This window comes from Ambystoma mexicanum, chromosome 3q (assembly GCF_040938575.1).
Source record: "Ambystoma mexicanum isolate Mex_15411 chromosome 3q, UKY_AmexF1_1, whole genome shotgun sequence".
In the NCBI taxonomy this organism is placed as follows: Eukaryota; Metazoa; Chordata; class Amphibia; order Caudata; family Ambystomatidae; genus Ambystoma; species Ambystoma mexicanum.
Genome location: NC_090926.1, coordinates 1,108,864,048 through 1,108,885,661, shown reverse-complemented (window position 1 = coordinate 1,108,885,661; position 21,614 = coordinate 1,108,864,048). Strand labels below are relative to the sequence as shown.

General features: G+C 46.3%; 1 protein-coding gene across 3 annotated transcripts in view; it reads left to right on the top strand.

Moving 5' to 3' along the window:
• CAMSAP3 (calmodulin regulated spectrin associated protein family member 3) overlaps window positions 1-21,614 on the top strand; it is a 529,863-nt gene that overhangs the window by 399,348 nt on the left and 108,901 nt on the right. For 2 of the 3 annotated variants that reach the window (XM_069603873.1, XM_069603872.1), the window contains 2 exons: window positions 7,362-7,500; window positions 11,600-11,739. In XM_069603873.1, coding sequence (XP_069459974.1) covers window positions 7,362-7,500; window positions 11,600-11,739 — 279 coding nt within the window. Of the gene's footprint in view, window positions 1-2,613; window positions 2,662-7,361; window positions 7,501-11,599; window positions 11,740-21,614 lie in introns of all 3 variants that reach the window. The other variant, XM_069603871.1, reaches the window with a different exon arrangement.

Here is a 21,614-nt window from a genome sequence, read left to right as displayed (position 1 = left end):
CTTTCCTGTCTCTCTGGGCTTGCTGGGCAATCGCGTGCTAATCACTAGACTCGTTGAATGATTCGACACTTCTCTCGGCTCACTTCACCATTATTGGCTTTTTTTCTTTAGGCTGCTTGGTTGGTCAATCCAGTTTGTCTTAAAGCGCATTGGTCTTATGTCCTCTGCGTGCCCGGGTCTCTTGAAGCTCCATTCCCTTCATTATCTACTCTCACTAGGCTGACATTCCATAAAATCTCTAGACAACGGTTACTATTTCTCACTAGGATAAATTCTCCAGTGGTCCCTTCTGTCTCTAGATCAAATGTACCATCTCCCCTGTGTTCCCAGTGGCCTATTGTTTCCTTCTGCCACTATTGGGGGGGATGCACTCCTTCGCTCCTTGTTTGTTATAAAATGTAGTTAATATTTATTTTTATTTGTTTACATTTTGAAAGCTAACTTTGTCTCTATAGTGTAGGTGCCAATTGATAGTGACTTAATCCTATTTTAGTAGCTACTGTCCTCGAAAAGAGACTATTGTTAAAGAGCAGTGCAATGCTGCGGTCTGTTGCCGCAGCCATGTGGCGTCGGGGAGTTCTACTATTCCAGCTCAGACTGTATGACATGAAAACACTTGGGGGTTCTATATTGGCAGGTCCCAAATAAGGAGACGCAAGTTCTTCACCTACAGAAAAGCCGGTCATTTCCTACAAATATACAACCTTGGTCATCAAGTCCCACGCTCGAATCCTGACCCACATTTTCCGGCACGAAATCACTGAACAGAGAGTAGTCAACATTTCAGTAGTGATGGGCGGGAAACTCTAGCCTCTGTGGGCCATACATTTCTTGGCTCAATGGATCATCATTATTTTCTGCCCTTTGGCTTGTTGTATTTTTACACTATTTGCTCTATGGGCTTAATTTATCCTCACTCTCTTGAAAGGCAATTACTTTCTCTGCATACTCGGAGCATCATTTCCTTCGGTCCCTAGGCCGACTGCTCATGATTATCTTCCGTCCAGACGGGCAATTGAAGCAATGTGCCTATCGGCACCATCACGCCCTTCCATCTTTGCCCAACCGGTCATCTTTTCATGTTCTCTGTAGATCAAGCCTGCCGTTGTCCTGTGTGCCTTTGTGTTCAATGCACCATTGCCCCCTTCCACTCTTGACCTAAATGGACCATCATTCACCTTTCTCTAGACTACATTAAACCATGATTCCGTTCCATCGCCCAGCTCCATGAAGCTGAATTCCCTCTCATGTCTAAATACAGTGGAAGCTCATCCTCTTGTGTTTCTATGCTCGATATACTTTGGAACTCTATATTCTCTGTGCTTAATGCACACTAATGGCCTTTCTTACCTAGAATTTATATACCCTGCTCATCTTCTGTTACATGGCTAGATGGACTCTCCTTCGCTTGTGTCTAAAAATGTTCATGGTTCTTCCTTCCCTTCAGTCTCTGCTCTGTGAAGCATTCCTCCATTCCAACTCTAGACCTCAGCGTACTAATGCTCCCTAGACTACTTGGACCATTGTTCCCGTTCCTCTGTAGGATTGAAGAACCCTAATATCCTCCCATCTTCAGATCCATTGGACCATCAGATCCTTCCATCCAAAAGCTTGATGGGCCGTAAAGTCCTTCCCGATCCAATGGACCACTGTTCCTTTCCATTGTTGGGCTTCCTGGAACCGAATGCAGTCCATCTACAGACCATCATTGCTTTACACACATGGCCTTGATGGACTCTAAGTTCCATCTCCAGATGCAATGTGCCCTCTTTCCCTTTTGTTTCGCCGAGACTGATGCCATTCCCACATTTTTCCCACTGGGCCTGAAGCACACTTTCCCGCTAATTTCGCGCTTACTTCTCCGTACATGCCCTACATTTCCAGACTGCAGGAAAGCACCATTCCCTGCGTTCTCCGCAGTTAATAGGCCATCATTCCCTCCTGCCTGCATGTCAGTGGAGTACCAGTCCCTTCAATCTGTCCGGTCTTAAAGGCCCATCATTCCTGCATGTTTCTAGGCCTGATAGAGCCCGGCTCACTCCGCTGTAGCATCTAGTGGAGGTGGATGGGGCAGATTAAACTGGCATCAATCCCTGATGTTTCACCGCTGCAAGGGGCAGAGCAGCCCTGTTAGTAAGGAGGTTTTTATGCATCGTAATCCAACTCCCACATAGGTGTGCACTCCATTTCATGATTGTTCTTCAGCCCTGTTCGTTCTAGGGATTTAAATAAGACCTGGGCAGTGGGAGAAGCCGCGTCCACTAGAAGCTTTGGGTCAATGATCACTTCCCTTCTAAAATAGGAAGGGAATGTTAGGGGAACTTGATGTGCATGGTATTGGACTCCAGACGCGCAATGCCCACACTGGCACCACTTGCAATTTGCACCCGTTTCTGTACTCTCTTCTGATTGTCCAAATTCCGATCCAAAGCATGGGGTTAGAGATCCTACGCAGGTCTTCTGTGCATGTCCTTCCTGAAGAGATGATGAGTAGTAATCTGAGTCCCCCTTCGGTCCTGCTGCTTGGCATGCTGGCGGTCGTGGTGCCCACCCCCTCGTCTGTTGAACAGCGCATTGATGCCTTCTCTCTCTTTTCTTTGCCATCGCATCCAGCATGCCATCGCTTTTTGTTTGAAGGAGTCTGGGAATAAGCCTCCCGTGGTAAGGTATCATGAGGATGATTGCAAAACAACACATCACTCCCTTTTTTTTATTTGCTGTTATTTTTTTGGTTGAAGGATACCTCCGCTCACTCCAGGGGCCCCCTACCCTCAGCGCTTCCTGGGCCCCTTCCCTGAGCTTTAGATGCACTGTCTGCCACACATAGCCCCCCAGGGCCCTTATCCTTTGGATACCTCCTAATGCTCACATGGCCCCTTACGGCTATCTCGCCTGAAGGAGCCTAAATTCTTTCGTAACTGGGACCAGTCCAGCCCTGGTTAGAGATGACTCTACGGAGTCCATGTTCATTGAGGGGGGGCTTGGACTCCATTGAGGTGTGCATTTCCAGCGGTGCATGGTTACGCATGAGGAGAGCAGTGGGACCGAGAGAGACTCTGTTGAAGTAGGGTTGCCAGATTCCTCCGTCCTGAGGGGCACCCTCCTCTGTTCCTGGCCTTTGGCTTCTTCCTTTTACTTCACTCCATTGTAGTCAATCGAAGGCCCAACACTAACTCCCAGCAGGCAATTGATTAAGAATGGAAAGCCTAGTACTGGAGCATGGCGTGTCTTCTAAGATGGCGTCATCTGGCAATCCTACATTGAAGTGCGTTCAGACCGTAGTACTGGAAGAGACACTTGGAATGAGAGTGGGAAAGTTGAAGAGCACGGCAAGTGTGGGTGCTGATGAACGTGTTGTGTGGGAGTTTGGCTTAATCATGTGGCAGCCAATAGCCAGCTTCAAAAAAGTAATGAAATGTGACAGTTGCCGCTAATAAGGGCCGCTGGTTTTGCGGGGTCCGAAATGGCGAAGGGGGCGCTCACTCTATGATTTGGGGAACTGTTCTTACTGAAGGTAGAGATGAGCCCTGGAGCCTTAAAGCTCAATGATGGAAGTGACTGATTGGAGCGTTAGAGCTGCAATATGTATGCACCCACAGCATAAAGGTAACAAATATAGATGGGGAGGGACGATATGGCTCCAAGAAGAGAATCTCTGCGCGAAATCCTGATTTTTATTAGGGGGTGCATTCTACATCAGAAAGGATGGAGGAAGAATTGCAGTGAATCACAGTAAGCTCGCTGTGGCTTTTACATGTGAACCACAGTTTGGTATAAAACCATGTGTGTGTTCTGCATGTTCTGGAATTGGCCGGTGAAATTCGCCGGTACTATCCGTTACATGAGTTGTTGAAGTTCAGGCAGAGCCAGTAGGCAGAAGCATGACCCACGTCCATCAGCCTGTTGACCAAGATTACAGCACAAAGCTATGGACCTTGGCCCTATAGTTCCATTTAATAAGTAACCACCAACCGAGTGGTTTGAGTCAACCGCAGGTTTTCTGGCAAAAGGTATCGGACACTGTTGGAAAGTGGAGACCATCTGCAAAGCAACACCCTGCTCCTCAGGTGTGATTCGACACTTGAATTACCTTAATTATGCCCATGTACAATTCTACATTGCATGATGTCCTTGGTTTGACCGGACACACTTTTCATGAGCCAGGTAGGAGTCGCCTCAGCTCACAGCCTAGTAACGGAGAGGCCAAGCCAGTCTCTTTATCTGCACTGGGTGCGATGTGAGGCGAACCCTAACCCACTTGGAAAGGGCAGTTCCGCACGTCCTTGCTTCCAGCTTCACTGCAATGGGACTAATGTGGGATGCAGCTCACCCTGTGAAGGTCCTGTGCCGCCAGTAGGCAGCTACCTTGTTTAGTCATATCATTTGCCTGGCTTTGGAGTAGGGCTTGGCGCCTCACCGCATAGTAAACCTTGGTCGCTTGTGCTAGATCTTCACGATTCCCGAGAGCTGAGGCTCCTTGCTTTTTATGGTCCTTCTAAGAGCCATACTGGGTTTATGAGACATTATGATATGATATGATTGTTTATTTATATAGCGCCTATAAACCATGTGTTTCAAAGCGCTTCAAGGGAGGGAACAAGGGAACATACAACCACATTCTTACAGGCCATGAATAGTAAGGATGTGAAATTAACTATCGTACTCGGCCTGACGACATTTCAGATAGTGCAAGAGCGAAGACATAGATAAGGAAGGGAGGGGGAGAGTAGGGAGGAAATGGAAACAGACAGGCGACTACCGTACTAGGCCTGACGACATTTCTGGTAGAGACGGAGAAAAACAAAAGGTGAGGGAGAGGGGTGCAGAAAGGGAGGGGAGGAACAAAACAAGCGACTATCATACTAGGCCTGCCGACATTTCAGATAGCGCTGGAAGGGTGGTGGGGAGGAAAAAAACAGTAATGGGAGGGTGGAGGAAACAGACGAGGTTGCTATCATATTAGGTCCATGGACAATTCTGATAGAGTAAGTGCACAGAAGAAAGTAAGGGGAGGTGATAGGAAAAGGGAGAAGGGAAAGGAGGAGAGAACACAGAGTAAGCAGTCAAAAAGAGTGGAGAAGCAAGAGGGGAGAGCGAATACAATTGCAGAAGTCAGTAGTAACACATAATGTTGCAAGCCTGGATACAAGATGAAGATGGGAACAGCATGATTCAGGGCCACCATGAGTACAAGATGCAAAGGAATACATTGATTCCAGAGGCCAGGGACCACAACCCTCCCTGCAATTTGGGGACGGGAATGATGCCAAAGAAGGGATTGAAGCAAGGGGTGTCCATGAACGAGATTCCACGGATGTGTGCAACACCATTACTAGAAATGAGCAAGACGCCAATTAAGTGTGCAAAGCGGGAGGTGGCAAGGGGTGAGGCCCTGCTGAGGGTATCGGTGGGCATGAGCAAGGCCCCAGTGAACTAGGAAGCAAGTGATGGTCTCGAGCGACATCCAGTTTGAATGCGCAAGGCCAGTGTCGGTGGTGAAAAGCCAGATACAGTGACGAGTGATGGTAGTGTGGAAAGCTGTGGCCATGGAAAAGTGTGCAAGGCCAGTGATGAGAACAAGTCTAATTGGGAGCACTGGAATGGGAATGGGTGAGATTCCATTGACCTGTGTGGCCATCAATGTAGTAGAGAATTTGGTTTGATTGAATCTCCTTTGAAATCTGCTTCGGACGGCGCAGAGGGCCGTGGGGGAGGTGTGAGCAGAAAGGCTGTGAATGTTCTATTGGACCATATTGCACACCAAAGGGCCCTGGGCTACTCTGTGCGGCCTCTTGAGAGGGGGCTTGGCCCAGGACGGGCAGAATGTGGACATTTAGAACTGGGCTGTTGATACATTTCCAAACCTTCTGGACTCTCTAGACCACATCCATGGCCCCTTGTTTTATTGCTAAGTATTTCTAAAGAAAAGAATATAATTTGAGACCACCCATCAGTCCCCCCCCCCCCCCCCCCAAAACACCTCCATGCTTTACATTTTAAGATAATGCATGACCTTGGCTGCCATGAGGCAAGCTCATGATTTTGGGAACACGTTGTGGGAACCTTACTGTTGTCTGTTCCCCTAAAAGGAGAATAGACTTGTCCATCATTTCCTTGCGGCCTCTGTTTTACTTGGGCACTGTCTGAAACTCTTCCAGGGTGCAGGGGGTGGCTTCCCTTCCCTTCCCTACACTTGTATTGCTTTTTCCTCTTCCGCTTGTAGGTCTTGCTGTTTGCTCTGTGCTTGGTGTCTCCGGCTTGCTGAAGGGTTCCTTGTGCGATTTTTAGTTCTGTGACGCTCATCCCTGCCCATCATTTGGCTGCATGTTCTGTGGATGGCTCGACCTGTATGCATTGTATTGTGCTTCTGGCTGCATCTAGACAAGCGTTGGGGGTTTATGGTAAAGCGGGCCTGCCATCGCCACATTCGTCCAAAATGATGTGATGCTCCTTTTCCAGATAACGGCATGCTTTCTAAAAATCATGGCCCCTTTTAGGACTGGTGCAAGCGGATCTGCCAGTCTGCCCACTCTTAGCAAAGGTGCAGTTGTGGGTGGCCAGTCTTCGATGACGATTCACTTTCAGGGTTCATAAAGGCTGGTCTGCAACAAGGAGGTGCCGGACGCAGAGTTCTCTTACCTGAATATAATCCCATTCCCTCTGTATTGAGGTCCTTTCCCATACCACGTGTGCAGTGTTGCCCGGCTGCCAGCACTCCCAACTTGCACACTGTTCCAAAAGGAACACAAGAATGCCATTTGTCCCATCTCCATGAGATTATGGCCCGGTCGCGTGGGCATTATGGTAGGGTGGGAAAGCTCCCGCATAGCAGGCACAGGGAACGTTTATTTTGCCATTGGAACCTTTTAAGCCTTTTAGTCATGGCCACAGAATTGCAAGCTTGGTTTAGAAGTTTCATGGTGTTCCACTTTGCTTCTCAACCCCCACCCCAACTCGCCCCCACTGCACATGCCCAGTACTGCCAACATGCCTCTCCCAGAAAGATGTTCAGCCAAGTTGGGCCAAACCTACCTGAACCACATCTATATGCTTTCCTCATGCTACTGCCCTGCTGCTTTTGGAAACCTGTAAGGTGGTACCATTAAACACTGCATTGAACACCTGCAGAAGGTTGACTAGTCAGTTTCTGCACAGAGGAGATAGTTGAGCCACTAACCGCCTTCACCTCCACTGCCTGTCCTGCAGCCCTTCATTTAAGACATCCTACTTCATGTAACTTACACCATTCCTTCCGCTGCATTGTAAAGTTGTGGCAGTCCGTGCTATGGAGTAAGGTCTAGCCACTCTTTTTTTTTTTTTTATTGAGCTGTATTTTTTTCTCTCCCCTCCTTTTTCCCTAGATTCGCTACCGCAAGGATAAGGTCCTGCCGAAGCAGACTCCATGCTTTCCCGGCATCAGTGGTGTGAAGGACTTGGCCAACGGCTGTGCCATTGCTGCCACCATTCACTATTACTGCCCTGAGATCCTGCGGCTAGAAGGTAAAAGAAAAAGCATGCTTGGTTGGGGGGACACCTGGCAGATGTGTGCATGTGGCCCTATGAGCCAAGCTTTGCACACTCCCACCCGCATTGTCTGATATTACATGTTCGATACCACACCAAGGCCTAGCTCTGCGTGATATGAAAGTGTCAAGGAACAAACTTCTATCACAATGTTTTTGCCTCAATGATGTTAAAGAGCATTATTTTTTGATGTCTTAATTTTACTGATGATGGCATATTAGTTGCTTATTTTCACTGAGATCTCAATGAGGTTATAATCCACGATCATCCGAACCGCACAAGGCCCCCAGGAAGAACTGGTTTACAGGATATGTTTAGGTAGAATCTGTTGGCCATGTTCAGTTTAGATTCCTGTTATAAATTATCAATTTTAAAAGACTTTATATTTGGCTTCTCACCTGGCGACGAAGAGCCCCTAAACCCCTGAATGCAGGGCTTCCTGGAGTCATGGTTGCTTATTTTGGAACGGTTGAGGGTAGTTCTGCGTTTTAATGACTATCTTAATGATACTCATCCAAAGGTCCAGATTTTAATTCAAATCCCAAATGCAATATCTACTTAAGGGAAGCGGCCTGAAAGTCTTCTGAATAATCTGACCTATTGGGTTTACAGATCCTGGGGTTTTAATCTGGTGGAGCAAAAATTAGCCAAAGTGGTATAGATGCCTCAAATTGGTGACACCACACCTTTTCAGAATCTCTCTGGATTTCTGGGTCAAGTGAAATGTCTTCTATAATACAAGACATGACCATGTACAAAATAGGATTATAAAACATTTTGAAAAAATGCCTATAGGGAATCTACTTCAAATGATGACCAATGTGTAATCCTAACATCTATTCAAGATTTCATGTTGAAGGAAGCATGTGTGGTTACGCAATGTCACAGGCTCAACCAGATCATGCGTCCACTGACAATGCTCGGCTTTCTCAGCAGCTTCTCTCATCTTTGGAGAATGACTATTCAATGGCCTATCATGCTGCTTAAAATCCCTTTAACCCAGTACTTGCTATCCTGCTATCACCAGTCGCGGGACGGCCACACCCAACAATCCTTGTGTGGAATGTCTTCAATAGACAAACTTCACTTGTAAGGCACCCCCTCTTGCTCCAAGGATTTCCTACGCTGCACTCCAATAAGACCACTCTGTCTCCGACTTCCCCATAACCAGGATTTATCCCCCACATTGTCTATTGGACCATACAGCTGTCAACCACACTGTGCTCCTCCCATCCCTCTTCAATCACGCAGCTACTGATATAGCAGCGTCATTGCTCACCTCCTCCCTATGACCAGTCCTTCTGCAACTTAACCGGGCCGGGTTAGGTTTACCATGCATCAGTCCTAGGTTCTCTTTTTGAACTGCTGTAGCCCTTCTGCTTAGTGTCATGGTCTCCTAATTCATGCTGGCTGGCGGGGTATGACGGTGTTACATCGACAGTTCATTTTTCGATGAGTTGTTTTCTGGCAGTTTGTTGCCAAAAAAACTCATTAGAAAATATGGGGACTGGGGTTAACGGGATATAAGGGATGAGGGGGCAATGGGGAGTGTATAGTAGGGGGGGGGGGAGTTGGTGGGATGAGCTCCACCCCCAAATCTTTTTGAAAAAAAAGGGTTTGGCTAAAACCCTCTATGCCGCTATCCCAATTAACAGCCCAATTCCTCGTCATTCAGTCAATCATGGCATCCCAACTGCTACATAGTATCAGGACTCTGCTTCCACACAAGGGGAGGAGACGAACTTCCTGCCTCCTTCTATATATGCTTTCAGAGACTCTGGGATTGTTTTGGCTCAACAGACTCGCAATGCAGATCCCAAGTTCTCGAAGAAGTTGAATCTACTCTAAATGTAACGAGTAGCCCAGTAAAGGCGACCTAAAATACGCACCCCGAGAGGGCTCAATTTCAGAGAAAAAGCCGCCTGATGCAGGCGCTGGTAACTCTTCAGCCGAGGAGGGAACTTTGTGTGCGCCGCTACATGCACCCCCCAAGCACAAATGCAAGGTTTACGACTTCATAGCGGACCATAAACCACGCCTGCTATTCTTAATAAAAACATGGCTTCCATTAAACACAAAGCCGTTCCACCGGGATACACGTTCATCCTAAAAGAGAAGAACTAGAGAACGGGGGGGGGGATAGCAATAATTATGTTCCAAACAACCATTCCGTACCCAGGGAACACTCTCCTCTCTTGTGAGCCTGGCCATTCTGCATTATCCTTCCTAGCAAAGTTTCCAGCTCCTTCAGGCACACAGATATTGGGGTCTAAGAGCCATTGCAGTGTGTCCCTTCCTTCCGGGCTGGTCTGGTGGGTTCCCACGCGAACTGTCCCTGACCCGGGGAGATGTGTGTTGCCAATTGCCCAGGGCCTAAAGACATATTGTTGGAAACTTTATTCTGATTCTCTTTGTATCATTCCTTCATATTTGTTTATGAAATTATTTGGGCATCATCAATTAACCGAACTAGGATCACTTCACATTACATTGTATTAAATAATCGCTGGTCTTCTAACTGGTCCCAATTCAACTTTTTGAGTGTGTGAGGAGACTCTTCTCAGGTGTTGATGTTCAGCCGTGTAACTCCGTGATTGAGATCAAGATGGCCACAGCCTCCTTTCCTGGATTCATGCCGAGTTGCCACAAATTACCAAACCTGTGGCATGGCTGCTCGGTCTTCAATGTATAATTATGGAGCACTACTTTGGCAAGGAATTGAAGATCTAATATCTCAGATCAAACAATATCTATAACACAAAATCATCTGTTCACTGAGGTTCCAATCACACTCCCCTCCTTCTATTGCCTGCAACTTTCACCTAGCCCACATCGCAAACTTGGTTTACACCATCTTGGCAGCCGCAGAACTGGGATTCTGGAATTCTGGGTGTCTAAGTCTACCTGCCTAGCAGGGTTGCCTGAGCATGTTCCGGGGACCCTCCTGGATCCCACTCTAACAGAGATCCTTTCTGCAGCCTTTGCATTACTGCCTTGGAACTCTTATGTGAGTCTTTTTTCAGCACTTACGCAAAGATTTTCATTGGGCGGGGGGGTGAGGGGGTGCAACATATGCCCTACCGTTTCAAACACTCCTTTCCTGAACACACTTTTCTGTTCCCTATTGCTTCTCCCTTGCTCGGGCCCTTGGAACAGACTGGGGCACAGTAACCCATAGGCATAGACGGAGCACTTTGATACTTCCTCTGTGGCGATTCCTTGCTTTGCAAAAGCACAGTAACCTAACATACCTTTTAGAGCGAGTACACAGTTCCACAACCGGATAGGTTCCGAAATTGGAATGTAGGACCTAAGGCAGTGCACTGTGTGGACTCCACACCCGGTAAATAGGTGGTCGCTGCAGGCAGGTGGCCGCTGCAGGATTGGCTTACCACACTGCTCCTCCACACCCGGTACATATAGGATTGGCTGACCTCACTGCGCTGTGCTCTGCATGTGCGACTCCTATGCATTGAACACGTGCCCCAGCATAAGGAAGCTGTTTGCTGCATCTGAGTTGCACCCACAATGCATTGCTGCATGCCATGCCCCGTGCACTTAATGCAGGCCGTAGCTGTATCCGGCAGCGGCAGGCCTTATTTTTGGTTAACTGCGTGATACTTGTATAAGTACAGGGCACGGCTGCAGGCAGTTTTAACCACATGTGTCCCGGTTGCACAGCCTGCTCCTCAACCCAATTCTCTTATATAGGTTATGGGGGTGGTAGACCCAGTGCCCTGCTCACATGCACTAAATTGGGCCTACAGCCGCACGCGCAATCATTATATACATACCCAGGTTGTTATATTGTCACTCATATGCTAAATATGATGTGCTGTCATGGACTGCTGGTAAAGCAGTTGTGTACCGTCTCAGTATACCTTGCTGTGTACCTGATACTCACTATACCTACAGTAGTATACATTCTCGCCCTATGCCTCTGTCCTCCAGCACCTGTACCCCACTATCCACACACGATGCTTCTCGGTCCCCTGCGGGCCCCCTCTGCTGACGCCGGCTCTGAACCCCGACATCCTAGCTCTGCTTTGCTCACTTTCCCTCTGCTTCCTTGCAGATGTCTGCCTGAAGGAGACCATGTCTGTGGCTGACAGCCTCTACAACCTGCAGCTCATCCAGGAGTTCTGCACCAACTACCTGAGCGGAAGCTGCCCCCTCACTCTGGAGGACCTGCTCTATGTGTCCCCGGTGCTCAAGGTGAGGGGTTCAGTGGGGGATGCTGGGGAGAGGGAGGTATGCGGGGGGTGGGGGGTCTTTCATCCCCTAGCTGCCTTGAGAAAGGAGGGGAGGCTGAGATGTTTAGAAGAGAGGAGATGCAGTGTGAATTGGATGAACTGGAGAGGGCCAAGGACTCATCCGACTGTTGTAATAAGGGGGTGTCTGCTTGAACAAATCACAAGAAATAAGTTGTGGTGCTCAGATCCTCTCTGACCGAATTGGCTGTGACTCCATTTTATGAAATAATCTAGTATGTTGTTGCATTGCTGCATGCTTAGTGTTTGAAAGTGTTCTGCAGAGAATATGGTTGCCCTGTTGAACACCTGTCTCGATTGGGGAAGACCTTCCAAGGCTGCAGTCCTTGGAGGTTGCAAATGAGGCCGATACTTGGCTGGGAAACACTTTTGGTGCAGACTGAATACCGAACTCTGCTAAATTCTGACCGGTTTTGGCACCTGTATGCCAAACCTTACTTTTGTGGTAGGTGGATCTAAGACTTTGAGTGAGAATGGTCAGACAAGGGCCCCTTGCATATCAAGCCACTGGCACAAAGTGCAGCCCAAACCTGTCCCAGAATGGGGCCAAGTTTGAAAAGTGGAACTAGACCACCTGCAAAGTGTAAGGGTGCCGAGGTAGACTCGGGAAACAAAGGTGGCATGCATGTTGGTATAGCTTTTATTGAACTAAAAATAAGAAAGCGCCCTACTTGTCCCTAACTAAGGATAATGTCAGAATGTCCGTCAATGTGTAAAGTCCTGTGTCCTAAACCTATTACCGTCCCTTACACTTCAACATAAAATCTGTAACTAAACTACACCCTGTTTAGAACAGGATGACTCCCTTCTTCAGGATGCTTTAGGCAGTTCCAAAACAACATTGGGAAGGTGTCTCCCTTCCCCAAGCGTTCCTCAGGTTCTCTATCAATAGTCTCTTTTTCACAGTCATATCCTTGGGCAAAAGACAGGACTCCCTTCCTCTGGTCTTCTCATGATTTGTGCCAAGAGTCTTTCTTTCCCCCTTTGGGTTTTCCGTGACTTGTGCGAAAGGGTTTCTTCCCTTGGACTTCTCGTAACTTATGCCAACGGTTCTCTTCCCCTGGACTTGTCATTTCTTTCTGTGGGTCCCAGACCCCTTGTTCAACTCATTGCAGCTGGAATGTCTCTTAGCTAGGTCTGGTTCACTAACCTGCCGCGCCTCTTTCAGGCTCTCTGATGCGTGTGGATCCTAGACCCCTCTTTGAGCTTTACAATCTTTTAACTGAGCCTGGTTCACTATCCTTCCAGGCCTCTCTTCCAGTCTCTCTGGGGCACTCTTTCACCACGCTCCATTCTCCACTCAGACGAGGAAGATGGCTCTGCACTGCCTCCCAATCACAGCCTCTGGGGTATCCCTGGTCCTTCCCGGTCCCCCTCTGCGTACCTTTGTTCTTGGCCTGCAAGGTTTACGGTCCTCTGCAACACTGGACAGCTGCTGTGGCTTCCCCTGACCTCTTGCGGTCTTCATTTGGTGGCCGTACCATGCTAGTTTCTCACCGCACATCAGTGCTCACCTGGACAACTCAAGCGGCTTTGCTTTGGCCACCGGACACCAGATCCCACAATCGGGTAAGTCATTCTGGTTCCCCGCCTTGCCGTTCTCTGCCTCTCTGTCCCAGGCAGTCGGTCTGCCATGGGACCTCTCTTCACCGTTCCGCTACCCCGTGGGTAAGCTGCTCTGGGGCGGGACAGAGCGGGAGTTTACGTCCAGTGTTTTTTCCTTGCAGCCAATGCCACAGCCTTGCTGATGGCTCCTCTCAGGAGAGGGGGTCTCCTGGTCCTTCCAGTGAGGGAGTCTCCAGCTCCCTTTAGTCTTCCTCAGACTGCTGGCATTCAAGGGGTTCCCCTTCTCTGGGAATCCAACTGGCTTACTGCTCCTTCTGCCTCAGTACAGCATTCCTGCTCGTTGATCCTCCTGGGAGGGCTAGCCAACACTTCCTAGTTTCCCTCCTCCATTTCTACTCTAGATGGACCAATCGGAAGCCGGTAACCGCTAGACTGTTCCTGGTGGTTCTCAAGCATGATCCTCATGCTTCTGTGCTTCTCCCTCGTCAGTACTGATCTTTCAGCTCCTTTGTGGGTCAATGGAGTTCATCATCATCACAGTACTGGGAAGTGGATCTTTACCTGGTTGACTCCTATACTGCCACGTCCCAGTACTTACTAGAGGAGTGCCAAGAAGAAAATTCATGAGCTTATTAGGCACGGGGTGGTTGTTCATTTTTTAGAAAGGGGGGGGTGGGTGGGGTCCAGGGTCAGGTGTTGAGCGGGAATAGTGGGTTCTCCCTCGGCAATCCGCATATCTCGCATACAATGGGGTCGCCATGCATGGGATCCTCCCACTGAGTACCATCCCCAAAGGGACTATCTGGTAGCAGCCTCATCCCCCCTGGCCCCATGGAACGGGCCTCCCCTCCCGGAAGGAAGCAACGACATTGAGGAATTTCTCGCAAAAGTCAATGCCATCCGGGACGTTACCCTGGGGCACCAGAAGGGATGTGAGGGGAACACCTTTGCTTGTCCACAACTAAATATTTGTTCTTTACCATAAAAAGTACCATTGATTGTTTATACTGAAAGAGAAAATACCTTGGGTAAGTGTGTGTGGGTGTGGGGCGGGAGGGGCCAGCTATGAAGACGTCCCCCCTAAGACACTGTTAAGGGTACTGCACCCCCTCTCCAAAGTAATTTCATAATTGCAATTTAATATCTCTTTTATTGACTTGTACTGAAAATGAATAAGAAGACAATGTACATAACAATGTTTTAAACAAGAATTCACTTATGTTTCTGTGTGTTGTCTAAATGAAGGTTGCTCTCCTAGATGCTGCTGCTGCAAAGGTGTCTATTGCTGCTGCTCTACTCTTGCCACAATGTTGCTGTCAATTGAAAGTGTAGCAAGAGCCAATAGCTTAGTTTGTGAATACAGCGCTCAGAAACCCTCTCAAATGCTCCGGCAGAAGAATGGAAGATGGATGTGAAATAAAGCGAAAGAGTTAGGCAGTGGTTGAAAAAAGAAGGCAATTCCTATCTATAGTAAGGTTTTAAACTACTTCAAAGCACTCTAGGGGAACACCAGGGAAGTAGATAGGCCATGGGGCAAAGCAGTCATGTTTATATATATATATATATATCAAATACTTGTCAAACGGTGTGAGTGCACGAGCATGTAATGGGAAGCCGTGATGTATGGTGCAGAGCACCTAGGTCTAGGAAGGAAATACATAGAAAATGGCATGAGTACTTAGGCATGTGATGATCAGTCACCTAATGGGCTGGAGTCCTGGGCATTCCATTTTAGCTTCTGGCAAATAGTGGCATGCCAGATTGCTCATGTGCAACCTACTGAGTTTCAGAATGGGACAGTGCCAGGTGACAAGTTTGAAACCCATGTACCATTAGACTATGCCCTTCTTCGTTTCGAGGGTGATAAATCAAGTACCATCAGTGGGTAATAAGAATACTTATTAATAAAGCGTAGAAGTGGACCATCTACATGAAGTTCTATCAAAATCCCCAAAATATAATTATATGATGCAAGTACAATGCCGATGTATTGAAATGCCTAATAAATGGTGCTAGTTGCTGGTGTCTGGTGACCAAAGCTGGCCATATGGGTGAATACTTGGCAAAGATGCCAGTTCCTTACTGTATGCTGATGAAGATCCCCTTTAGTACAATCCCCTTAGTCTTCATACCTTGCATTTTTCCAACTCCTGACCCATTTGCCTAAACTAAGTGCAGCAACAAACATAATGTGGATAAATATTCATTTTCTCTATAATTACTCACTGCTTTTGCCTCCGTGAAGAGCATAGTTTGGCAAAGTGACTCTATACCACCTGAGCACGTATTTCCAGTCCTAGGCTGTCGTGTGACGGAATATGCACTCTGGGAGATGGAGTTTTTTTTTTGTTTGTTTTTTTCAACTCGGGAAACATATCAGAAAACTCCTTCCTTTGACCATTTACTTTGGTCCCCCACTCCGGCCCCCACAACCGCCTACTGCTACAGGCTATTTCTGATAAAAACAAGCAAAAAAACGCAGCCCTTCCTGTAGTCCACTAAAAAAAAAAAAAAAAAAAAAAAAACACCCTCCATTCTGGCTTGCCGGTGCTATGCAGAAACTATTACTGTTAAACCATGGTTAGTGTCACAAAGAAATGCAGATTTGGGAGGCGGGAGCCTTCAAAGCCTCTCGGCAGAGGATTACGCCACTGGCTGCATCATGGGATGTCATTCCTAAAACAATTCTGCCTAATATACCATTGGCCTACCCCTAGATAGATCTCCTGGGGCGGGGGGTGTGGATCACTATGCCCCCCACTGCTTTCGTATATCAGGGCCTATGTCCACTGTGTTACTCCTAGATTACTCCTAACAACATACTCCTATCTTACTTCTATGGACACAATAACATAAGACACAAAGAAAACACATGAATCGATTCAATTATAACAATAGAAAAAATGTATTCATGCACAGCAAGGCATGATGCAAACAATAATGTAATGCAAATATCGAATTTGACCCTTTTTATACTTTTGGTGCAAATCTACCATGCAGTGTAATAACTATAAGCCTTGCAGGCTTCTAATTCCACCCTGTGATTAGCTGGATCTATCTGATCTAATGCAATATACATATAGCAAGTGCCAGCATTCAGCATTCCTCTCCATTCCACACCATACTTCACTCTCTCTCAAAGACAATCCCTGTCTGATTTCCCCTTTCTCAAACCCAAAGCTTTGTTTGTGTGGCTGCCCTAATCAATCAGTTTAGACCATAAACCATACTTCCCATTTGAGCTTCCCATAGTCTCATCTCGAATGTGTCCCATCTCTCCCCTCTCCAACTCGGCCAAGTCTGGTCACTCAAACTGCCTCAAGCCTCTGCCAAGCTCATCGATTTCTGCCAAGCTGGTCTGACAAGGCTGCATCAATCACCCACCAAACGCCATTCGATCTCATGCCAACCAGACATCTCTCTCTCAGCGAACTCTAACTCCATCTCCAACAACTAAAACTCCTAAAGCCTCCCCTCTGGTTATACTGTGCAATGACGTATACAAATCCTTATGGTTACATTCATTCTCTAAGCTAATATGCCTCTTTCTGTTCTGTCAGCGTTTCTAAATATGAGCAATGCCTGAAAGTCTGTGTTTGCATGTACTTTCACTCTGTGTTCTGATACTGTTCTTTGTCAATGTGACATTGGTCGTCATATCTGCTAGCATGCCATTCTTCTGTCTGCATTCTTCTGTCTGCCTGCAATACAACATCTTACCATCTATTACTCCATTCACTGTCATGAAATCCCTCTCTCCTCCTGCATGCAAAGCTCTCCCTACATGTGGCGCTGCCTGGCCCCCACCTTTTCTCTCTCTGCGAACACCAGCCCAATGCTGATAAGGCCAGCATCCCACTCTACTCGGACAAGGTTCATCTGTGCCTGCAAAGAGACTGTTTATATTCCCTTCTTTCACAGCGTAGTATACCAACTTTGCACAGAACCAAATGGCACTTCTGTGTCTCCATTTAGAAATGGCTTTATAATGCCAGCTAAATGCTTTCTAGCATTTACTCTTTCTCTCGCAAATCCAAGCGCTATCTATAATGCAAACTTCATTGCATATTCTAAGTACAATGCATACGTGTCTCTCTACATGCATACATAATACATAACATATCTCTGCATGTGTCTTGTGTCTCTACATGGCTCTACATGTCTCTGTGAATATACCAGGCCTCATTCTATAAGCAAATGCAAATGGCTACATATATATGGCAGAATAATGTGGATAGTCTAATGTTACTACATGTACTGATAGGAATGTATGATGGATAACTAAACAGGATGCAATGATTACAATGAGTAATGATTCCATAATGATAACAAATCAGTCCTCTCCATTCTATCAGGTTCGATAGGGAGGTACATGTATATCCATGGGTTACAACTATTTGCATATTAAGCTTAGTTATTACATTAAACACTCTTCATGCATCATTGATAGCAGGCGAGTGGCTAGGTCTGGAAAAGATCCGGGGCTAAGCTAATGTCCAGGCTGTCAGGACTCGGGCTAGCTATTCTTTTGGCTGTAGCTCCTGAGCTTCTATCCGGGGCTACAGCCAAAAGATCCGGGGCTATAGCCCCCTCAGCCCCCCTAGCAACGCCCCTGATTGATAGAGTAACCCAGAGAGCACCATTTCCCAGAAATTCAACTGGTACCTTTCCCCCAGGTGCTGTCATTGCCCGGTGGAAGAAATGGTGATGCAGAGTTTTGCCAGGGTATAGCCGAGGCCCTGCAGCTCCTGTGTGCCTGTATTATGCAGACCCAAGAAAAAGAAATGTTAACCCATGTCTGGTAAATGGAGGCATCCATGCCATGATAGTTTCTTAGGAGGCTTGCAAGAAGGCTAGCTCGACTGAGATCATTTACGCAGTATCGAGTTATGCTGCGAAGTCCTGGTGGAGAAGGGAGAGGTGCTTAACTAATACTATATAACTGGGCAGTAGAATGTGTAAACTTTGCTCCTAGAATTTGATGCACTTTAACTGTGTAATCTAGGGGACTGGATTTTAACTACCCAAGGATAGTCTGATTTTAAATTGATGGTGAACGCCTTGGTTGAGAAGGTTGCCAAAGTAAAGAGCGCTATGGCTGAAAAAGCAAGTGTTATGGCAATGATTAGTATTGGCTCCTCTACCACTACTCCGCTGTTTGAGTTTAATAATGTTCTAAAAATAGTGAAGAAACTTAAACCCACCTGTTGTCCAGGAGATCCCTGGCCCTCCAAGGTGAATAAAACATGCATGCCCAGCCAGTTTGGGGCTATTTCAGATTTTATTAATGCATCATTCAGGACTGCACTTGTGCCCAGCTTAGTGAAGCAACCATGGATATCACTACTATTCAAAATAAAACTCACTTGTTAAACTATCACATTGTTACTAAGGTACCTTTTCTTTTAAAAACATTGCTAGAATGGCTTACTTACAGATCGACTCATTTGGAACAGCACAATCAACTAGGTCCAAGACAGTCGGGCTTTGCAGCGTGCCACGGTATGAAATCTGCTCTTCTTGGCCTTAAAACCAGCTTGTCCGTCAATTTGGATCAAGGAAAATCTTCTCTGCCTGTGTTGTAGGACCTGTTGGCAGCTTCTGATTTAGTCGATGTTTTATTTTATTCAACAGAATTCAAACTGAAGCATGCATAGCTAAATCAGCGGCCAAATGGATTTTGAGCGTAGGGCCCTAGGGATCATACAGAATTTCTGAGTCCAAATAGCCGAACCAACTCAGGAAGATGGCAAAGTACTGTTTTATTAACAATTATCTAAAACGCGGAGTTGACCATGAACATCGCACATACGCTCAGTCTCACTCGGCGATCTTTACACAAAACATAATTTTTATATAAAAAATACATCAGAAGTGACTTTATACTATGTGGCAATAATGAATAACCTATCAAGGGTCGGGATTAGCTAAGGGGAATATGTAAGCTTACTTTCTATAGGAACTAGGATTGTGATTGGCTGCCCACTATCAGCTGGACAACATATGCCTACCTCTAAAACATGTCTTCAGAAACATTATATACAGTTTCTCATTGATCTTCAAACTATAAGGTCCTTTGGTATATGGACTACTATAATTGCCATGTCTGGAACATTCGGTAAGTTTAGCAGCACATAAACCCAGACCCAGGTGCAAAGAGATGGGGCATGACACTACCTCCCCCCTGCTCAATTAGCCCAGCATCTCATCGCCCAGTCCTTCTGCCATGAGGATTGTTTGTACTTGGCTTTGGGAAAGTAGTCTCGTCTTTGAGAATGCATGGGAGTGAGGGCACCCACTATCTTATCTAGGAAACCAAGTTCGAACTCTTTTCATCCTTGGCTCAAGTGATGGGAGACCACGATTTGGTCCATTTTGCAGCTTTCAAATGCTCTAAATGAATTATACTTGGCACTCTTGGTGTTCCTTCTTTGCACCTTAACCAGGGATGATTCATCCTCCGTAGGTTCGCTCATATCTAGAATAGATAGCTGACTGTGGCTGCTTAGTCTTGACTCCAGGCCAGCCAATCTCGTCTTGGAGCTCCCTGATTCTGCTTATTCTTGCTGCAACAATTCGCCTTCCCGTTTCAAGGGTCCTGGCGTACTAAATTCATGATACCGATGTTTCAGCTTGTATATAATGGCGGTTTTGCCTGCGTCTTTTCACTACGCATAGCCAGCTTCCATGATGACTTAATCTACCTTGTGTTTGTGTCTGTACATTTATTGAACGGTTGATATTCTGCAGCACTTTGTGCATGAGTAATATTCTTTGTATTTAAAAGTTCACTTGATTCTTTACTTCGTCATTCATTTCTTCAGGATCTATACATTCTCTTCAGTCATTATCTCGAGTCGTACATACTTTTTATGTCACTAGCTTCTTTTCTTTACTCTCTCAAACTCCTTTAGGGAGTTCCTCCCTTAGTTTGTCATCACTTCGGGGATACATTCGGTAAGGTTGTCTCCACGGGTATAGTCTTTCAAACACACGCTGCGGTATTGGTACAACGGCTGGCGTCAAACACGGCACAGTCTCATGTCTCTAACATATAGGAGGAAAGGGGGCAGGATCTCCTGCAGAGAGATGCAGCTGCTCCTCTACAGTTTTATCTTTCTTCACGAATGGAGAAGACAGAATGTTTAGTGGTATAGTGTCTGGCGACCCAGTTGCACTTTGGTACAGTGTCCCTCAGGGCTTTTACTTTTCACATCTTGCTAATGCTGTCAGGTAATTATATCAAACTCCACTAAGATCAATTTTATATTTGATCTTATACACCATTGGTTGAAAATGAACTTCTTCTAGTAGTTAAACAACAAAGACTGAACAAACTTCCTGCTTATTACAAAATGTTCAAATGAACAGGTTATTTAATTGAAGTGCTTCTAAAAGTTAAAACCTGGGGGTTTGTCTCAATGCTACTTTTTTCGATGAAAGATCATGTCGATTCTATTGCATCATCATCTGCCTACTATTTGCGGTTGTTCAGCTGGATCCGTCCCTTTATCTCAGAGAAGGACTGCACTACCCTTGCTCATTCTACTATAAGATCCATGATTGGCTCCTGCAGGAGTCTTGTGGCTGGCCCCACAGAGAACAATACTGCAATAATGCCATAACATTGGTGGCTCGCCTAAAGCATAGAGAAAACGTTACGGAAGCAAGGAAATCATTGCATTGGCTACCGGTGAGGGAGTTAGTTTAGCGCAGACTACTCACCATTGCTCACAAATGTCTTTTTGGCCATAGTCCAGCATATCTCGGAGACTCTCATTGAAGCAAAATGGACGGGTTTCTCAGATCTAGTGACAGTAAGTTACTATCTGCCACGCGTCAAACTCCAAAGAGCTGGCAAACGGTTTTTCAATTTCCTTGCGCCTGTTCTATGGAATGAGCTGCCTGCACAGCTGCGATCAGAGGCCTTGTTGGACCGCTTCATGAAAATGCTCAAAACATTCTATTTTACCTAAGATGTTGTTTTTATATTGCCAATTGTTTTAGCTTTATCTCATTTTATGTCATCTTGCCCCCACCTTATTAGTTGAGATTTTATTGCTTTTGTCGTTGCTTTGGCTTCTTTTTATTTGTTTTAATCTCCTTATCTTGAAATGTTATCATGTTCTTGCTTATCCTATGTGATTCTATGTATGTCAAAGTGCCTGTTTATCCATGGGCATAAGGCGCTTTAAAAATGTTTAAATGAATAAATTGGTATCTAGTTTGATACATTTTTAGTTTACTTGTATG